Source organism: Primulina tabacum, chromosome 3, assembly GCF_025594145.1.
Source record: "Primulina tabacum isolate GXHZ01 chromosome 3, ASM2559414v2, whole genome shotgun sequence".
NCBI lineage: Eukaryota > Viridiplantae > Streptophyta > Magnoliopsida > Lamiales > Gesneriaceae > Primulina > Primulina tabacum.
Genome location: NC_134552.1, coordinates 7784643 through 7805832, shown reverse-complemented (window position 1 = coordinate 7805832; position 21190 = coordinate 7784643). Strand labels below are relative to the sequence as shown.

Here is a 21190-nt window from a genome sequence, read left to right as displayed (position 1 = left end):
AAGGTAATATTATAGCATAAATCGCTTTAGATATGTTGAATTTCAAAATTTATGTCAAATGGGCGCCTTAAATAACTATGATATACAGGGTTTAAGAAACAGAAAGTGATGTTGAAAGCTGGCAAAATTGCAACGATGATTTAAAAACCATGATTAGGATGCAGAGTGGTTTCGGTTCTAATTCTGAGCCAATGGGAGAGATCTTAAATAAACTCGTTCAACAGCGGCTTTACGAAAGGACCGGTTCGGTTAGACGCATTCCTTAGAAATACATATACATTCACGTATGAGATCCAGAAAGCCAGAAAGTATCACCAATTACTTCAAATATCCAAGAAACTAACTAAAGCGCTCCACTAATTCCCACACATGCGTATTCAGAACATTACAGTTCCACAAGAAAAGAATCGAGTTGGAGTACAATGACCATCACAACTTATGGGAACAGACAAATCAATGAAGCACTGAAGTAAAAATCGAGATGATTTAAATAGACATTTGAAATATGAGGGCAAATAGACTAAGATCATTCGAGCCAAACATGTATATTCATATACATGTACATTTCGCGAACAAAAATAGACACCACACTAGTTTCAATACCAGTATAACATAGGAAAATACCATGGCTGATTAAAAAGGTGACCGCTTGTATCAAAAAAGCAGTAGATCCAGATGAAACAATCCCATTTTAATTCATATGACACGGTTAACCAAATCAGAAAAGCTAATAAAAACCGAAGACAAACCAATAAGGGCACAAGACAGCGAAACCTAGGCGATCTTCACGATAAAGGAGTAGCCTAACGGTTGGCGTTCGGGCACTCACGAGAGAAATGCCCCTCTTCACCGCAGTTGTAACAGGCCCCTCCAGCGCCGCCACCGCCGCCTCCGCCACCATACCTACCTCCTCCACCTCCGCCAAACCTTCCACCACCTCCGCCGCCGCCTCCCTGTGTGCAATCCCTTGCAAAATGACCACTCTCACCACACTTGTAACAACCCCCGCCTCCACCACCGCCACTACTATATCCCCCGCCTCCACCACCATATCCACCTCCGCCACCACCGTATCCACCGCCGCCATAGCCTCCTCCACCGCGACTGCCACCTCTACCCCCTCCTCCGTACCCTCCACCGCCACCTCTACCCCCTCCTCCGTACCCTCCGCCGCCATCTCTACTTCCTCCTCCGTACCCTCCGCCGCCATCTCTACCTCCATACGAACCACGGGTGCTTCCCTGCACAGATCCACCGTCAGGACCGGTCACGTTGGCCGCCTTGGCTCGTCCATCGCTGCCGTGCTCCACCGTGAACTCGACAGACTCGCCATCACCGAGGCTGCGATAGCCATCGGTCTTTATAGCCGATTGATGAACGAACAGATCTTCACTACCATCATCTGGAGTGATAAACCCAAATCCCTTTTCGTCATTGAACCACTTGACAGTCCCCTTCTTGACATCACCATCAGCCATCTCTGAACCCTAGTTTTCTCTCAGATTTTACGCGTGAAATATTGAATTTTTAGTTTGATTTTATATCCGAGAAGTATAGGGTAGCGGATTTCATTTTCGAATAAACCATCTTTGATTTCTCAGTTGGGTTCCGAATTTTCCGATCTCAATTTTTTTTTCTTTTTAAATACATTTGTTGTTTTTTCCCAACATTGGGAAATGAAACCGACATTGTTTTTATCGAGAAAATCCAACGGCCAGGGATTTATGATATTTGACATGTGGGTTTGGGGCGCACAAATCTGCTTTTTCTCTTCTTCTTTTTACCAACAAATTTAATTTATTTTAGAATCTCTATAATAAATAATAGCTAAACGATGAAAACATACCTGAGTAGATTTTTTTAAGACGATTTCATGAATATTTATCTATGAGATGAGTCAGTTCTACCGATATTCACAATAAAAAGCAATACTCTTAGCATAAAAAGTAATATTTTTTCATAAATTACTTAAATAAAAAATATCTTTCACAAAATAAGTTTTTGTCTAACATGCATCGACCGTGGCACACAATATTTTTACCTTTAAAATAAAAATTATCAATTTTCCAAATTGAAATAATAAAAGTAAAAGATAATATTTTGTAAATATGGAATTGAGTGGTTGAAAAATATTTTTTGAATTATGAAAGACCTTCGTCAATATACTTAAAATTGGTTAGTATAAAGAGTTTAACTTCAACAAATAATAAAGATAATATGATTATTTCTTGTTCTAATTATCCTAAAATTTGATTAAAATAAGGATATTGAGTTTTATTTTGCATGTCAACAGTCAAAAGGTGTCTTATAGTACATTTAAATCTTTTATAAATTTAATATTTATATAACGATGTAACAAATAAATTTAAGAAGCAAATTCAAGTAATGGTAAGAAAAAAGTAAGAGAGTTGAAATAATATCATTACCATCGTTTTAATATGAACTAGTGTCCGTAGAGTTGGAATAATTATAAACAAGTAGTTTTTATTATTTTCAATTCAATTATTTTTCTTGATCTAAAAATTTTAAAATATTTATGAGATATGATTGAATTTAAAATTATGTAAAAATGTAAGATTGAAAATTTTAAAAATAATTGTTTTTAGGAAATTTTAAAAAAGCTTCCATAAATAAAATCATTTAATTAATATTCATTATAATTTTAAATAAGACATCGGAAAATCAATTAAATGTTAGTTAGAGGACATATTGGTTTTATAATTTTAATCATTTTTGTGAAGTTTAAAAATTAAAATATGTTCTATCTAACTTTTATATATTAAATGAAATTTCAATTTTAGTTGAAGTAAAATTTTGTAGAGTTTTAAAATATAATGTAGTATTCAAAATTGACTTTTACAAATTATACGAAATTCTGGTTTTGATATAAAGGTTATATACCAAAAGATGGTGGTAATCTTCTTCCCATTTTTCTTTGACTATAACTGATTCCTTATTCTAGGTTTTGGATTATTTTTTTTTAATATCATTTGATGTTTCAAGAGTTTTTTCTTGTTTTTCGAGGATATATTCGATGTTTTGTGATACATATTGTAACTGATCGTCTTTTGGATTTTTATAATGTCTTTCCAAATTTTAGAGAAATTTAATAATATCTATATGAATTTATTATTTTGAATCATATTTTACCAATATGATTATTAAAATATGGAGAATATAGATTCATCTTTTTGGAGAGATATTGCACATTTACAAAATAATTATGTAACCCTGAACTTCAAATAATGATAAATTACGATAAAATATTGTAAATTAAATAATAAAAATATATATTTCCTACTTACAAAAATAATTTCAGTTAATCCTTTTTAAAAAAAATCATCATGTATAAAAAATTCAATTTGTAGACAGACAAAAGTACGCATGAAAATAATAGTATAGTAGCATTCGAAAATAATAATAATAGTAATAATTACAATAATATCGTGCAAAAAAAATATATATATATATATATAATATAATAAATAAATAATATTAAATTGGGAGGAACAAAAAGTTAGTCAAAGGTCAGTGCGAAGTGCAGAGTCGAAGAATATATGGGGACGGGGCGAGTCTGTGTGACTGTGGGGTTTTTCGTCCTTTTGTGCCTGCATAACAACTCCTTTTGTGTGGGTATATATGGTATATATATGTTAATCATTTTTCCAAAAATATATATTAATTATTATTAACATTTTAAAAAAAATTAATTATATCATTTTTTATTTATTAAATTCCAATTTTAAAAAAATTAATTAGATCATTTTTATTTATTAAATTCCAATATTATCTTTTAATTATTATAACCTTATTAACATTTAGTATAAGAAATGCACGCATTAAAAAAAGTATACATGCATGCAAAGTTATATAGCAATATTATTCTAAACTCCGATACAAGTTAATTATTTAGAACATTTTTTAGTGAATTTTTTAAAAATATGTGGACGATTTAATAATGTAATTTGATCTTTTTATGATACACTAAATAATGTTTTTTTATATAAAAATATTATGTTATGTTATTATAACGAGGTATATTATGTTGTTTCTTGTTGGCATCATATCTTAAATTTGTTTTTTTTATAGTAACTCTAAATTTTGTGTATTTTCAATTTTTTCTTGATCACATACAATAATTAAATAAATAAATATATATATATATATAAGTAAACTATTAAATAACTACGTGAACACTACTGATATCACGTACACCTATTGAATATATAATTTCATCATATTTAACAGGTGGACTTTATTTAAGATGTGTTCACATAAATATCTACAATAATTACTAGGGGTGTCAAAATCAGATATAACTCATCAACCCGACACGATTTAACCCGGAAAAAACCAGGTTTGAGTTTGGCATTTTCAGGTTCGGTTCAGATCAATTTGGACCCGATAACTGGCCCGAAACAAATGATCGGGTTGCGTTGGGTTCAGGTCAACCCGAGTTGACCCGAAAATTTTATTTTTTAAAATATTATTAATAAATATTGCCTACATTTTTATATATTGTATGTCTGAAAAAATATTTATTGTATATTTATATCATAAATTTTCATAATTTAATATTTATTTGAACATTTTTTTATTTTTTAAACAGCTGTTTATTTTATTTAGTAAATATATTTTATTTTTATACAAATTTAAAATCATATATACGAAGAAGATTTTTTTATTATGTGTTTAAATTAGTTTTTTTTTTTGGCATTTTATTTAATTTTCTTTTAAAAATTTAAAAAAAATTCAAAATCATGTTAATCAGGTTGATCGGATTGATTCAGACTCGTGTTCAGGTTGAGAGTTTCGGGTTGGGTATATGTTGAGCACTTTTGAATATTATTATTGCTCAACCCGACTCAACTCGTCCGAATCGACACTTTTAAGGAAAACCACAAAGATGAATTACACACACACATATCTGAAACAGAGTTTTTGCCAAAAAAAAGTAATTTCCCGTCAAAATATCATTTCTAAAAAAGGAAAGATATATCATGAATATTGACATATGTTTACTGCAATAAATGATCACACCAATTATTGTTTGCATTGATTATTTCAATTCATTTAATTCAATTTTGAGTTTAATTAATTTTTAAATTAATTCAAATTTAATTTATGCGTTATATGTTTTTTATTTTTTTACTCAAATTGAAACTAAACTCTATTGAAAATGTAAACTATATTAAAATTTTTACATTGATTATATCAATCCATTTAAATAAAAATTGTATAAATAAATTTAAAAAACAAATGATTGCAAAGTTCAATATCACTCATGAGGTAAATCATTTAAAAATATAATTTTGCTATTTTAATTAATTTCCTACCAAAATTACTTATTAAAAAAGAAATACAACATTTAATTAATTTATTTAATTTTTCTAAAAATAAAATTGGTTGAGTGTTAAAAATTATCACCTCAACAAGGTTTTCCAGTGGACATTAAATTACAATTTAATAATCATAATTTTTTTATTATCCCAAATGCATATTAGTTAGAAAATACCTTAATTTGAAAGAATTAATGCATTGTAGTTTTCTTCCAAAATCATATGTATATTGTATATCTTGAATTGTCTTCTTAAAAATTCAAATAAGATAGCACAAGAAAATCAAAAGAGATAGATTCAAAAGAGTTTCAAATAAGCATTAAATTACTCTCAATGAATACATATATTACTCTCAATAATCAGAAATGTTTGACACTCAATGCATGCAATTCGAGATTTCCATAATTTGAAATAGTTAATGTATAATATAATTATGTCAAAAGCATCCAACGTATAATTTTTGTCCATTGGGATGTCTTATTTGAATTTTAAATTATAAATAATGCAATATTACATATTATATTAGAAATCAATTTTATTCTATTTATCTTACTAAATTTATCTATTTCAAAATTGAATTAAGAAATGACTCCTATTTTCAGCACCATATATATTTTGAATCATTCAAAGAAGTAATGTTCGTTTAAATTTAGATTTGTTCGTTGTTATGAACTAACTACATATGGAAACAACGAAAACAACGAGACATTAAGTTTGAAATACGTCGTTCATACTAGAGAAGTAAAAAACATCATTATTGTATTTGTACAAATTTTTAATTATTACGTATTACTAATGTGATAATTTTCTTTTATATTACAAAGTTCACGGATAAATGATAGTATAAAATGTCCCATAATAGAAATGATTAAATCAATTCTGAAGAAAATACGCATTTTATTAGAAGACACCTTATAAAATCAATCGACATTGTTTTGGAATACACATAGTAAATGTTAACAAAATAACTTTCTGATTTATTCATAATTTACTTATGATCACATGTTTCATTTTTCTTTCGAAATAATAAGCTGTTGTTTATATTATTAACTGATTTTTGTACATAAAGTCACAACTCATTTTGATAAAGAAAAAATTATTGTTATCATTCAAATGTGTCAAACACGTGTCATGTCGCAAATTTGTTCGTGAATATGGATTTAGACGAAATTACTGATTTTTTTAAAAAGTATTTCTCATTAATTTTATTGAATGTGATTTAAAAATATTTTTTAATCACATGTTAAAAAAAATAATATATATGTATTAAGGTTGGTGGTCGACATTGATACATTAAAAACGACAAGCATTATGTCATTGCATTAAGCTAACACAATATAAAATTTTGATATATGACAATGATTATTAGCCAAAAAATTAATCGACAATTGTTGTATTTAAAAAGTTTTTAAATTAGTGAAAAATAGTATTATTTTTATTTTTTATAATTATATTATTTTTTCAATTTAAATATCTATTCATTTTTCACTAATTTTTAATAATATCATCCCGTGCATCGCACGGGTTAAATACTAGTTTCTAATAAAATGGAAGTCGCATAAGTGATGCTTAGACAGACTGTGTTGAAGGGATCAATTATATATACTAGTTCACCGACACACACGTTCCGTGCTTGTATAATATTTTTTATAATTCATTTGATTTATATTTAAATGAGAATCAAAATATAATTATAAAAAATAGCGAGTGACTACACTGTAATTTTGATATATAGATTAAAAAATAAATTGAAAAATAAAATAATAAAAAAATGATCTCGGTGAGAATTGAACATATGACTTAAATCGAGAAATAATGATTCTATCCGTTGAACTAGATATAACTTACATTAAAACTTTAATATTTTATTAATATAAATAATTATTAAAATAGATCATGACAGCAAATTTAATTACTTTAAATTTTCAAATTTAATAAAATAGTATAGAAGTATATATATATATATATATATATATATTATTTTTTACTACCATTTTCAAATCCTGTAGCCGACAATATCTAGAAAAAACTGATAACATAGTCCACAACGAATACACGCGTGTTGTTTTTTCATGATTTTGAAATAACGTAACAGATATATAAAAATAAATGTATTCACCGGTAAAGTACACTGAATCGAAGCCATCAAAATCATGGCCATAAATTCATTTACAATGACATTTAAATTTTCACCTCTTTTTCCTTTTCGGGGGGAGGGGGGACCACCAATAAATCAAAGTTTTAATGGAGCTAAATTGGTCAGGTCGCAGCCCATTTAGAATTTAACGGACTGAGTGATAATCTAAGGCCTAATTTAGTTTGATTTGGACCGAGAAAAAGTCTGGGCCCGTCTCGACCAAGTCCAATTTAATTTAATTGTTAGTACACAAAGTTTTGTTATTATCAAAACAAAACAAAGAGACAATTGTGTATATACATGATATATGTGCACACAACGAATTTTAGAGATTACGAAAGGGTATTCGATTTGGTGGAATATAAGTTTTTGACAAATAGTAATGAGTCTAATTTTTAATACCAACATTTTATTAAACGAACATGTTGTACATAATTTGTCAAGTACAATTTATCTAACTAGTATGATTTTCAAACAATTGTATTAGTCAAATGTTTATTTAATGTGCAAGGAAAAATAACACGGCATGTTCTCACTTAACGAGGAAAAAAGGAATTTTAGAGGGCAGAATAAATGGTGATCAAACATGTTATTGTTTATATATCACTAATTCACATTCTATAAAATCATTTCAATAGTTTCAACGTGATCTTGTCCACTAAGTAAACACAATTTCTACTTCTTTGTTTTTTTTTCCGGCCCTCTTAATTAACAATTGGCCCAGTATTTTCCTCCTTTTAAAGCGAGTCGGACTTATATTTAATTTCCCCCATATAATATAATATAATATAATATAATATCCCACCATAAATAAAGATTTAAAGAAAGGGACTCCACTATGACAGACATTGGAGAAATTATGTAAATAACCCCGGTCAACTCTTAGGTCATTTTCTTAAAAAAATAGTTGACCGAGGTTAAAAAATAAAACACCCCTATGACGACATTTGACCACCCTTTTACGCTTACTACTCACAATATCCTCTACAGGGCCAAAAACGACGCCGTTGCTATCGTCGAAGTCCCATTACTACGTCGTTCCTTCCTCGAGAAAATCGTTTGCCACCTCGATTGCAGCAAAATGGGTATGTGTGTTTTTTGTTTTTTTGTTTTTCTTTTAAGCCCCTTTGAAAGATTGCGCACAATTTTAATTAGAGCGTGTCTCTTGTGAGACGATTTCACGAATTTTTATATGTGAGACAGGTCAACCCTATCGATATTCACAATAAAAAGTAATACTTTTTCATGGATGACCCAAATAAGAGATCTCACAAAATATGACCTGTGAGACCGTCTCACATAAATTTTTGTCATTTAATTATTCATTACATTTATACTGTTTAATTAATATTCTAAATAGTAAATTTTTTTTAATAAAAAAATGCTTTGAAAGTACTTTTATATTTTTTAATTAATAACTAATGTTATATTTAATTATAAATGGGAGAATATATGATATTATTTTTCATCAGATAAATGGGATATTTTAATTATATTTAATATAGTTTTTAGTTGAAATTTGAAAATTCGGTTAGAAGTCCCATAATTTAATTTAAGGATTCATTAACGACTAATATTAAACTAAAAGGAGTAATAAAGTCCATATTTTTCTCACATGTCTGTACCTCGATCACTCTTCAATGGCTACTCTTCTACTTCACTTCCTTCTTTTTTCTCTCTCGCTGACTCAAATAAATTGTGATCCAACGCCCAGAACTTATATTGTCAGAGTGGACAGTTCATCCAAGCCGTCAGTTTTCCCCACTCATTACCACTGGTACACCTCTGAGTTCACGGAACCCGCTACCATTCTCCATGTGTACGACACTGTTTTCAAAGGATTTGCTGCAGTTTTGACCCCAGATCAGGCGGCTGCAACGCTTCAGCATCCATCGGTACTAGCTTCTTTCGAAGATCGCCGCCGGGAGCTACATACCACAAGATCACCGCAGTTTCTTGGGCTTCGGAATCAGCGAGGTTTGTGGTCGGAGTCTGATTACGGTTCTGATGTTGTCATTGGAATTTTTGATACTGGGATTTGGCCTGAGCGCAGGAGCTTCTCGGATTTGAATCTTGGCCCGGTTCCGAGAAGGTGGAAGGGCGTTTGCGAAGCTGGTGTGAAGTTTAATTGGAAAAATTGTAACAGAAAAATTGTTGGAGCTAGGTTTTTTGCTAAAGGGCACGAGGCTGCCGCTGGTTTTGGAGGGATTGTCGGTGGCATTAATGAAACCATCGAGTTCAAGTCCCCGAGGGATGCCGATGGGCATGGGACCCACACGGCGTCGACGGCTGCCGGAAGGCACGCTTTTGGTGCAAGCATGAAGGGCTACGCTTCTGGAATCGCGAAAGGCGTGGCGCCAAAGGCTCGTTTGGCTGTGTACAAAGTGTGCTGGAAGAATGCTGGGTGCTTCGATTCAGATATTTTAGCGGCATTTGACGCAGCGGTGAATGATGGTGTCGACGTCATCTCTATTTCCATCGGCGGCGGTGACGGAGTTTCCTCGCCATATTACCTCGATCCTATAGCAATCGGAGCGTACGGTGCTGTTTCACGTGGGATTTTCGTCTCCTCCTCCGCTGGAAACGACGGCCCCAATGGTATGTCGGTAACTAACCTTGCGCCGTGGCTGACCACCGTCGGTGCCGGCACTATCGACAGAAATTTTCCGGCAGAGGTCGTTCTCGGTGATGGCAGAAAGTTCTTCGGCGTCTCTTTGTACTTCTGGCAAACCATTGTATGGCAAGATGTATCATCTAGTTTACCCCGGTAAATCAGGTGTGCTCTCTGCCTCCCTTTGTATGGAAAATTCACTGGATCCCAACTCTGTTAGAGGCAAGATTGTGATATGTGATCGTGGCAGCAGCCCACGCGTCGCCAAAGGATTGGTCGTGAAGAAAGCCGGCGGGTCGGGAATGATCCTCGCCAATGGCTTGTCCAATGGTGAAGGTTTAGTGGGCGATGCTCACTTACTTCCAGCTTGCGCCATTGGCTCTGATGAAGGTGATAAAATCAAGGCATATTTATCATCCAATCCGGAGGCCACCGCCACGATAAACTTCCAGGGCACGGTCATTGGTATCAAACCGGCTCCAGTTGTTGCCTCATTTTCCGGCAGGGGGCCGAATGTGTTGAACCCTGAGATTCTGAAACCGGATTTGATCGCCCCTGGAGTTAACATCTTGGCTGCATGGACGGAAGCAGTTGGCCCAACTGGCCTGGATTTGGACACTCGAAAAACGGAGTTCAATATCCTTTCGGGCACATCCATGGCTTGCCCTCATGTAAGTGGTGCAGCAGCCTTGCTTAAATCCGCGCATCCAGATTGGAGCCCTGCTGCGATCCGGTCTGCTTTGATGACCACTGCGAATTTGAATGATAATTCTCGGAACCCAGTTCTTGATGAGTCTAGCAAAAAACCAGCAACTCCATATGATTATGGAGCCGGCCACTTGAACCTTGATTTAGCTATGGATCCTGGACTCGTTTATGACCTGAAAAATCATGACTATGTAAGCTTCTTGTGCGCTATAGAATACGGCCCAAAGACTATTCAAGTGATCACTCGATCACGGGTCAGTTGTCCGGTCAGGAAGCCATTGCCAGAGAGTTTTAATTATCCATCAATAGCTGTGTTATTTCCAAGCTCGTCCAAAGGGCAATCCAAGAAGGTATTCTTTCGTATGGTGACAAATGTAGGAGAGGCGAATGCGGTTTATCGAGTGAGAGTTGAGCAGCCAAAGGGGGTCAAGGTCAGGGTCAAGCCTGAGAAGTTGGTCTTCTCGGAGACGGTTAGGAGGCTCGGGTACTATGTCTCAGTTACGGTTGATGATAAGAATTTGGTAATGGGTGAATCCGGTGCTCTGTTTGGATCACTTTCTTGGCTCGATGGGAAGCATGTGGTTCGGAGCCCCATCGTGGTCACCCAAATCGACCCGCTGTAGAATCGGGTAGAAAATGCGGATCTTCATTATGGGTTCCTCGTAGAATGATCCCGTGGAGGCTGAGTTGTAGAGTAAGCTGGGAAAGGGCAGAAGCTTTTTAGTTTGTGTTTTGGTATGTTTTTTATTTATTTATTTACTTTTGTGAGTTATTTTCATCTTAGTTTGTTGTTTATGAGTAACTTGAATACTGAATAGTGTGATGTACTTGTGAGAATCAAATGTCTTTTGGTGCTGATTTTTTTTTTTGACGGTGAAAACTATTGTAATTCATTGGAAACGAAAAATGTCTTTAATTTTGGTGCTGATTTTATTATCATGTAAAATAGAGGAAAGAGAGACATTATTTGGAGTAGTGCAGTGTTGTGTCCACATCCCATTAAACATAGGAAACGAATATAAAGACTACTGTTGTGCTTCTGAGACAACTAACTTTTCACGACTGAATTTAACATATACTAACTCAAAAAATAAAGTCGTGTGAGTATTTTTAATAAGTAACTGTATTGGTGAGATTGTTTCACGAAGTTTTATCTGTGAGACGGGACAATTTTATCGAAATAAAAAATAATACTCTTAACATAAAAAGTAATATTTTTTTATGTATGACCCAAATAAGAGATTCGTCTCACAAAATACGATCTGTGAGATCGTCTCACATAAGTTTTTACTATTAAGATTATTGAATAATTGATTTAAAGGCATAAAATTTGATTCTGGAGTAGGTCTGTTTCAATTATTTTTTTTCTCTCAATCTGGTATTGGGCAAATGTTGGGACTCATGTTCGGGATTTGAGCGATAAAAAGATGATATCTTAATAAATATTTTGTGAGACATATCTCTTATTTGGGTCATCCATAAAAAAATTATTACTTTTTATGTTAAAATTATTACATTTTAATGTGATAATCAGTAGAATTGACATGTCTTACAGATAAGATTCATGAGACAGTCTCACAAGATATCTACTTTTAAATGAGTCATCCAATCTTGTTCCAATAATGTGTGTGTATATATATATATATAGTGCCATCATAAAATGATTATGAAATTGGAACCGATTGCATGAGGTTAACAAGTCACGTCAAGAGATTAATTGCAATTGACACGAGCCTACCAAATGCAAGTCCGATTCTTATAATAAATCTTTGGAAAATATCTTTTTCCAAAAAGCAAAAATTAAGAAAAAAAATCTTTGAAACGACAAAAATAATTGTGGGAAATATCAGCTTACAGATAAAAAGTTTCATATAGTATTACTTATTTATGTTTAAAATTTTGTTTGATCGACAACATAACAAAATATGTGGTCCTTGGATAAGACTTCTACGTGAGATTAAAATCATTATACACAACAATTTATAAAAAGTGGGACTTTTTCTGATCTGTGGGCTTAGATGTTGTGGAGATACTGTCAAAACAATGCACTGGAATATATTTTTAAAGAATGGGATGTACTTTTATACAGGTTTCGTTCCGAAAATTTTTCGAGAAACCCGAACTTTAGACAATGAATCAGGCTTCTCCGAAACTCGACGTCGGACTAGGCCAAAGTGCAGACCTTGTTTCGGTCTCTAGAGAAATGGGGCACAATCTTTATCATTACACTGAGAATGAAACCTATAAGCTGCACATAAATGAAGATTGTAGTCCAAGAGATGGCTATATATTGTAACTTGGAATGAGATTGCTTGTCCTTTTTGAAATATAATTGATAAAATTTGTTTGTTTGTTTTTTTTTTTTACACTTGGCATCATGTTTTAAATATTACTTACTGTAAAGAAAATATACGTACCCAAGAAAGTCCAAGGCAGAAAATACTGAAACCAGGGAAGTTAAAAGGAGCTTCGTCCGACAAGAATAGAGCTGGAAAAGATAGGATAAGATAAGAATACTGCAACCACTCCAATACATGAAGATGTGTAAGTTTTTGTTTACATATACGCAACCGGTTTTTGTTTACCTGAAAGAGGACTAAATGCCAATGGAGAGACTACATTGGCAAGTGAAGCTACGCCCAAAATGCATCCTTGAGCAATCCCCTGATATATTAAAGCAAACACAGTCCTAATATCAGTGTTCCACCATAAAAAAAAACAATTCTGTCCGGATTAAAGCATAGACTGGTCGAGGCCCGAGGGCCCTTAAGAGTTTCCAAGCCTCTAAGAAATCCTTGAGTCGAGAAAGTGACCTGCTCACAGGGCCCAACTTGCTTTGAAATAATGCATCTTACCTGTAAGTTTCAGAGACATTTTCAAAATTTCGTAAAACAAATAGTAAAATCAGACGACTACTGAAAGTTTGCGCAGCTTACACTAGGACTAGTGAGGAAAAGAAAGGTTCCCAGCAAAGCAGCGGCATAAGGTACCTGCAGATTATGCAAGTGATGAGAACTTGAAACAAAGTTTTTAATGAATAAGAATTCAAGTACCATTCATGGTGATTGACATTGTACGAGATAGATTAGAAGATTTGAAAATCTTACCCAGGGAGTCCATGCTATGCTGTAAAATAACATCTGCACAAAACCCAAAAAGAGGGAACTAAGAATCTCACTATTTCCAGAGGATTCATAAGTTTATTGCTATAAAAGAAAGGTTTAAGAGTTGGAAGTAGCATACATTCAGAAATCCAGCAAAGAGTCCAATGGAAAGCAATGTCTCCTCTCCTAAAATTGGACCAAGGATAGGCATCAAGAGCATCTTCAAAAAAAGTTCAAATTTCACAGATCAATCACCAAACTCGACCAATTAATAGAACAAGAGCCATAAAGAAATATACTAGCGAGAAACAAAATAAGAAAACATGCAAGGAATAAGCAATTGCAAGATACATTTGATAAGGTTGCTCCAAGGTAAGTTATGAGCCATATATCGGCAAATTGATCTTTCCAGAACTGGAATCGTGCCTTCAAGTAATACTGCAGGAAAAAAGGGTAAATGATCGTTGACATAATTTCAGCTTCATGTGATTAATCACATTCAGTGCAATGCTGAGAAACACCGTCAATTTTGGGTTTCCTATACATAGACATTACAACATTTAGTTAATACCTAAAAATTTAGAAAGAGTAAAGATCAAAAAAGGATTCGTTGGAGGTAAGATAACAGCCAGTACGAATGTCCATGCAGAACTCAGCAGCATGTTACACGCTGGGATGGTTGCAATAAATAACTTAAAAGAAACGTGGTATCATTTTTTGATCATCAACACGAAAGTCACATAAACGCAGAGGAGGAAGTGTACCATCAAGAAAGCTTGAATTCCTGCCTCCGAAAGGCCATTGAAGAAAGATATAGCTGTTGCAAGTGAAAGAGTAGTGCTGCATATACAATCAGAGGTCAAAATGACTGTCATTCCATAAAATCAATCAAAATTCGCAATTATGCCGAAGTATTTCACAACACAACTTCAAAAATCACGAAAGCAATAGAGGCAAGCCATATTATGGGGAAAAACAAACCTTTATACCATGATAGTAGAATAGAACTACATCAGATTACCGAAGTTCTCGTACTATAGCTATTTGTCGAGAAAGAGTTTAAATGACAAAATCACGAGGAAAGTATTTGAAAATGCACCTGTTTCAGCAGTAAGTTAACGAAGCACAGCAATATGAAAAAACCCATCAGGGAATCTAAGATTGCATAAAAAGATGATGATCTGAAAGATAAAAACTCTATGGCCCTATCTATGAAAATGGTTAAGAAAGCGGCAAGTTCTTTAGTAATGGAGTTCAAACTGATGCCAAAATCACAGGCAAGTTATCGCCCTACCTACTCCTCAGCATTTGAATTACATCATGAAGAAATGAGCCTTTTGTGCCCTCTGTCTTCTTCATTGTTCCGTATCCAGTTTCGTTGGTTTCAGTCCCTGACTTTAAGATAGGCTGCACCAGAGCATTAATGTGTTGAGGTGTCTCCTGAAGAAAGACTCTCATGTACACTGCTGCTACAACAGATACAACTGCTGCTACCTGTAATGAATAGAAACATTAAACTGACCAGCTGCCAAAACACGGAGGATACTAAAGGGTAGCATGCTTGTTAATAAAAACCTGAAATATCTGAGTGGGGGGAAGTAATCGGGCAGCTAATGTACCACTGACGGTTCCTGCGGATATTACACCAGACAATAGTCCAAATGCCGACACACGTTTCCCCTCTGATACATTGTCGGCCTGAATAAAAATGTTTACATCTAATGATCAAAACACAATGCACTGAGAAAGAATGATGTCCTACAGAATTCTCGAATAATACTTCAGCAGCTTCAATTATACATGCTTCAGATCCAGCTTTCAAAAGACCATACTTAAAACTATGCAAAATAGCATGAATTTGTAGGCAAAGTGACTTCCATTAACCAGTGAGGGTGAAATGTATTCACCCCCCCTTGGAAATGCACAATGGCAAACAGATCCTAATTTAAAAAAAAAGATGCAAAAGCTCATGTGATTATAAAAATATTGCCAAAAACCTCATCTCCTACATTAATGTGCCCAAACGCGCATTTTTGCACATCTCTATGTTCATCGCGGTTTTACTCAACCCAAAATAGTAAGTGTTAACAATATTCTGATACAGAAACACAAAATATAGATGTGATGGTGTTTTACTAACCAAACAACCAAGGGAAAGGCAGATGAGACCACCATCGCTGACCATGGAAGATAAAGTCTTCAAAGCAAAATACACGTAGAAGGAAGTTGATGTCCGATTGAATGCCAATACCACTGCACATAATTTCCAAATAAAACATTTAGACAAATAGAAAACGTTGTGTAAAGTTAAGATATGCAAAATAAAATAACATAAACATCAAAGGGACGTGATATGATTCGACTTTTGGCCTACTACATGCTTAAAATAGACGAAAAAACCATTATCAACAGAATAAAAACTACTAAAGCTCGACAAATATCTGTCAACGCCGAAATCTCAAATCTAAAATATACCAAAAATGTCTCAACCAAATAATTAGAACACACAAAGTATCAGAGAGACTGCATCTCATATGATAATCACTTGAAAAGACACAAAAGAGAGAATACCAATCAATCCGGAATACTAACAACATAGGGTATATACATTAATTGGGAACACTTTGGTGTGGTTCTTAAAAGTGTATCATGTTTATAGGCCACAGAAAACCCAAAAACCATAGGCCTTAGGTTCAAGCAAACTATACGGGATTAATTAAAGCCATAACCGATTGAAAACACCACTACCACTTAACTCAATTATTTGTATTAAATTCCTAAAAACTCTGTACAACGCCAATCCCGAAAAATCAAATGAAGGTGTTCAAAGAAAGGCTCCTTGTCAAATCCACTTCGTCTGGATTCTTTCCCTAACAAACAAAGAGATCTAGGTGAAATTTCCAAATGAAATGGAGCATAATCTTGGAAAGAAACAGCCTATGTGTTTCTCAGTACTAGATGGAACACATGCTCATTTGACTGAATACTTGACATAGTGAAATGGCCTAGAGAAATATGAATTTTTAGAAGACATGAAATTTTAAAATTTTCCTGTGTCAAACATCTGCCCTTTAGCATCATATCCAAGAGTTCACATTCAAGATCAAAACTCGGATCTCAACCAATGTACTCCCATTAATAAATGATCAATGATTTACGTAATTAAAACAGCCACTATTTATGACCATAGAATACAAGTTTGAGTTAGTGTCGATCACACTGAGGCATAGCGTAATAAAGGGTGTATAATATGAGGATAATGTGAAGGAAGTATAACTTTCAATTATCATATAACTCAAGCCAAACCAAATACTAGATGAAACAAGCATGTTTCGTGCAAATGGTGCCTATATTATTATGATGTAATCTGCCTAGGCGAAACCGAATTTCATGTAACTTGCATACCCAGTGGAAGACTGCCGAGGGTCAAGGGGATTGTGAGCAAAACTTTTCGTCCATAAGCATCAGACAGCTTGCCAATAAGTGGAGTCAATACCACCGACCCCACTCCCGCAATCTGCGTGAAATTAAACAAAATAATGTAATCCGCTAAATCCACAACATGCCGTGTGATGTTTTGAGATATTGGATACAAATTCTAGCTAGATCATCGTTTCCACTTGAAGTGTCCGAAAAGATTCTTGAGTTCTTTCGCAATTTGGTTTCAAATAATCCATGGTTTGTAACAACAATTTCAACCCAAACCTCGAACTTTAACCACAAATGGGTAACAAACTAACAATCTCTCTGCATTTTTTTATTTATTTTTTTCAATTTTAGAATGGCGATATTGGGCTTCCATCTCCAACATGGAGAATTTCTTTAAATAAAGGTAATTAATATTAAAATTATAAGTTATTGATTTTTAAGAATTGGATTAATAAGAGAATTCGAGATTTTATTATTTAAGAAGTTGTGGTATTGAATTAATTGAATTGAATTATTCATATAATTTACTTTCATGTAAATTTCACATACAAATAGACAACTAACATACTAAAAAATATTAAATTAATTAATTTATATTATATTTCACGAAGTAATTAATGTATTTATTAAAATAATAACTTGATGTTTTAATAAATTTGCAAACATAATTTAGTTGAACAGATTAATCAATTGACAAGTTGAATTTTATCTGTCCCGAACACAAAATCTCATCTCAAAATTTATGATCTTCATATATGATATGATTATAAGGCATGTAAGCTACTCGATCTCATGCATGTTTCGTGTTGTGGAAAATGTTTATTTTAATTGGGTCTCGATCTGATATATTATTAAAAATTTGATATTTTGACGTCAGATCATTATAATTTATTATAATTGTGTCTACATTTAGGTCACAATTAAGTGGAAAAAGAAAATAACATGTCACTTCTATAATAAATCAGTAATTACTGGTGTAAGACAAAATTAGGTGAGAAGACACATATCCAATTTTGACATTCAAACTCCGTCTGACCATCTTCCATCTTGAATTCATATACTACGTTTTTTCCCCTGATATTAACATGTTACATAAAAATAGATATTTTATGAGACGGTCTTACGAATTTTTATTTGTGAGACGGGTCAATACTATCGATATTCACAATAAAAAGTAATAATTTTTCATGGATGACTCAAATAATAAATCTATTTAACAAAATATGACACGTGAGACCGTCTCACACAAGTTTTTGTCATTATATAATTTTATACCCTACATAATTTTTTTTAAAACGATAATTCCAATAAAAAAGAGTATAACTATCATAAATTTATTTGTAATTTTAAATAACACTACATCACCGGTCTTAAAGAATCAAGTTGTCCATTTAACTAAGTAAGCCGAACTCTAAACTCCACAAGTTTATTTCGAATGTCTCTTGTTAAGAACTAACAAAAAAAAAATTATATTTTTGGTCATATATATTCTCTCGTTATGATTTTGGTAACATATATTATCAAATATAAGTCTTACTTCGTTATCTTGCGATTTTGGTAATTTTAGTCTTTCTTAGATGTGATGCTGACACCAATATTGCGTTGACATATATAATCATATTAGCACTCTGGATAAAAAAAAAAAAAACTAAAATCGTCAAAAATATGAATATACATGACTAAGGTATAATTTTAATAATATAGATGATTAAAAACCCAAAATAACAAACGTACGTGACAAAAAATACAACTTTTCTACTCTGGTTTCCAAAATATATTTGATTTATTTTCATATAACCATAACTTCAATTTTTTTATCACAAGAAATCTAAAACCATGCATGAAAACAATATTAATTGAATTAACAAGTTCGTAGGAATTCATTTTGTGAGAGCATACGTACGTACCGCTTGCTGAAAGCCTGTAAGATAGATTGCGAGGGAGCATTCAGATTTTCCAGGGCAGATGGCCTCCATCGTCACGTCAGCAATGGTCGGGTTCACTAACAACGAAGCGAACGTCGACAAGAATACCGTCACGAACAGATGAACCAAATTCTTCAAATTATCCATTTTTATTCCTTTCCACTCCCTCAATTTGATCACATATATATATATATATATATATATGTACTTCTTCTTCCTCCCTTAGCACATATATACACACACACACACACATATATATGTGTGTATATATATAAGAACCCCCAAGTTCTCAAGAAATCTTAAATGTACATTTTTTTTCCCTCACCAAACACATTCAATTATTAATTTGGACATATCTAATTATGTCTTCGAAACTGAGTTAAAGATTCTGGATTAGCCGGCGAGGTGTTCGTGTTGTTATTTTTTATTTTTATTTTTATTTTTTATTTTAAAAAAATCGTAGATGCATATATATTCTCTTGTGGTTGGTGAGCAGAAGGTCGACATTATCCTTAGATGAATTTATATTTATGTATAATTTACTGATTACAGTGATTTTTTTTCTTTTCTAAGAAAAAGAATATTGGAATGATTAGTACTACAGTTATATAATTAATCAGCTTCTAACAATTTGTATCGGTGTGAAAGTGAGTGGACAATCAATATATATATATATATATATATATATATATATATATATATATATATAGTTTTGGGCAAAAACTTGTGTGAGAGGGTCTCACTGATTGTATTTTGTGAGACAGATTTCTTATTTGGGTCATCTATGAAAAATATAATTTTTATACTAAGAGTATTACTTTTTATGGTGGATATAGGTAGGGTTGATCCATCTCACAGATAAAGATTCGTGAGACCGTCTCATAAGATACCTACTCATAGTTTTGATATATTGTACATCTATTGTACACACTTATATAAACATCGATGATGTGACACTCACATATTTGTTATATAATTTTATATGTTTCGATACGTCCAAAATATATATACATATATAATCATCTATATATTTTAGTAAAACGATCATCTGTACTACATCATTAACGAACTTTAATTTCGACGTGATTTGATATATTTTGTAAGTCGTAACAAACTTGACATTAATATTTCCCAATCAGAAATAAGTTGATTATAAAACTATAATTTAAAAAAGAGTGGTTGGGTGGGTGCACGGAATGAAGCAATGATATTTTATTTCATAAGAACCATTAATATATTTATTGATATTTATCTTGAATTGATAAATTATATTGTCCGAACCTTATAAATAAATTAAATCTAACATTCTTAAACGTTGCTTAATTAATTTATTGGACAACTTTTTCGTGATCGGTTGAACTGTTATTTAATTTCTTTTGTTATGTATAAAAATAAATAAATTGGATCGACCTTTGATTCAATTTCAAGTAGTAGGAAACGATCAAAACTAATCATTTGGCGAAGTCTTCGTCAGATTAATATTTACATATAAGATCCAATTATTTATAAATTTTGCAAATGACATAATAATTTTAAACTACACACAATTTAATTTGTCCTTGCAGCCAGTGGTGTAGCCATAAATATAGCTCTGTCTAGGCTATAATTTTAAACTCCAGAATCTTTAATATTTTAAATTGATATACCCGAGCTAATATCATATTATTCCAAAATTATACAAAATTTACATATAATTTTTTTTTAAAAAAACTAGGCGACTCGAGCTAAAGACTGGACATATATGTATGTGGCTCCGCCAATGATTGCAGCCATTTTTTATGGTAAAAAAAATTATGATTTTGATCGAATATTTTTACAAGCTAAAGGCAATAGGATATTGGAATTATTGTGATTTGCATAGAAAAAAAATTGTCGTGTGGTAGATTTTGTGGGTAAGACTTTATAAGCACTTAAAATAACATGTATGGCTTTCTGTA

The 21190-nt window shown here is 32.5% G+C and overlaps 3 protein-coding genes across 3 annotated transcripts; 1 reads left to right on the top strand and 2 right to left on the bottom strand.

The window, feature by feature from the left end:
- Positions 1 to 482: 482 nt before the first annotated feature.
- LOC142539821 (cold shock protein 2-like) lies at positions 483 to 1603 on the bottom strand. Its single transcript, XM_075645546.1, has one exon. The coding sequence runs from the start codon at positions 1476 to 1478 to the stop codon at positions 804 to 806; it is 675 nt and encodes a 224-aa protein (XP_075501661.1). The 5' UTR covers positions 1479 to 1603; the 3' UTR covers positions 483 to 803.
- A 7473-nt stretch (positions 1604 to 9076) lies between these two features.
- LOC142539820 (subtilisin-like protease SBT1.6) lies at positions 9077 to 11653 on the top strand. Its single transcript, XM_075645545.1, is given in 2 exon segments — positions 9077 to 10196; positions 10198 to 11653. Coding segments are annotated over 2 exon segments (2301 nt in total). The 5' UTR covers positions 9077 to 9116; the 3' UTR covers positions 11419 to 11653.
- Positions 11654 to 12678: 1025 nt separating this feature from the next.
- LOC142539819 (uncharacterized) lies at positions 12679 to 19450 on the bottom strand. The gene is made up of 14 exons (XM_075645544.1): positions 19236 to 19450; positions 17305 to 17416; positions 16040 to 16152; positions 15475 to 15597; positions 15194 to 15393; positions 14664 to 14739; positions 14251 to 14337; positions 14039 to 14119; positions 13903 to 13935; positions 13732 to 13785; positions 13609 to 13650; positions 13381 to 13459; positions 13213 to 13283; positions 12679 to 13043 (listed from the first exon to the last, which is right to left on the bottom strand). The coding sequence occupies exons 1-14, from the start codon at positions 19398 to 19400 to the stop codon at positions 12960 to 12962; spliced, it is 1320 nt and encodes a 439-aa protein (XP_075501659.1). The 5' UTR covers positions 19401 to 19450; the 3' UTR covers positions 12679 to 12959.
- Between the last annotated feature and the right edge of the window lie 1740 nt (positions 19451 to 21190).

Coding starts and splice junctions, on each gene's coding strand:
- LOC142539819 (XM_075645544.1), bottom strand. CDS start 19,400: ATGGATAATTTGAAGAATTTGGTTCATCTGTTCGTGACGGTATTCTTG. Junction 13,786..13,902: donor GCATAGCATGGACTCCCTGG/GTAAGATTTTCA, acceptor CATAATCTGCAG/GTACCTTATGCCGCTGCTTT. Junction 13,044..13,212: donor TCTGCCTTGGACTTTCTTGG/GTACGTATATTT, acceptor ATTTATGTGCAG/CTTATAGGTTTCATTCTCAG.
- LOC142539821 (XM_075645546.1), bottom strand. CDS start 1,478: ATGGCTGATGGTGATGTCAAGAAGGGGACTGTCAAGTGGTTCAATGAC.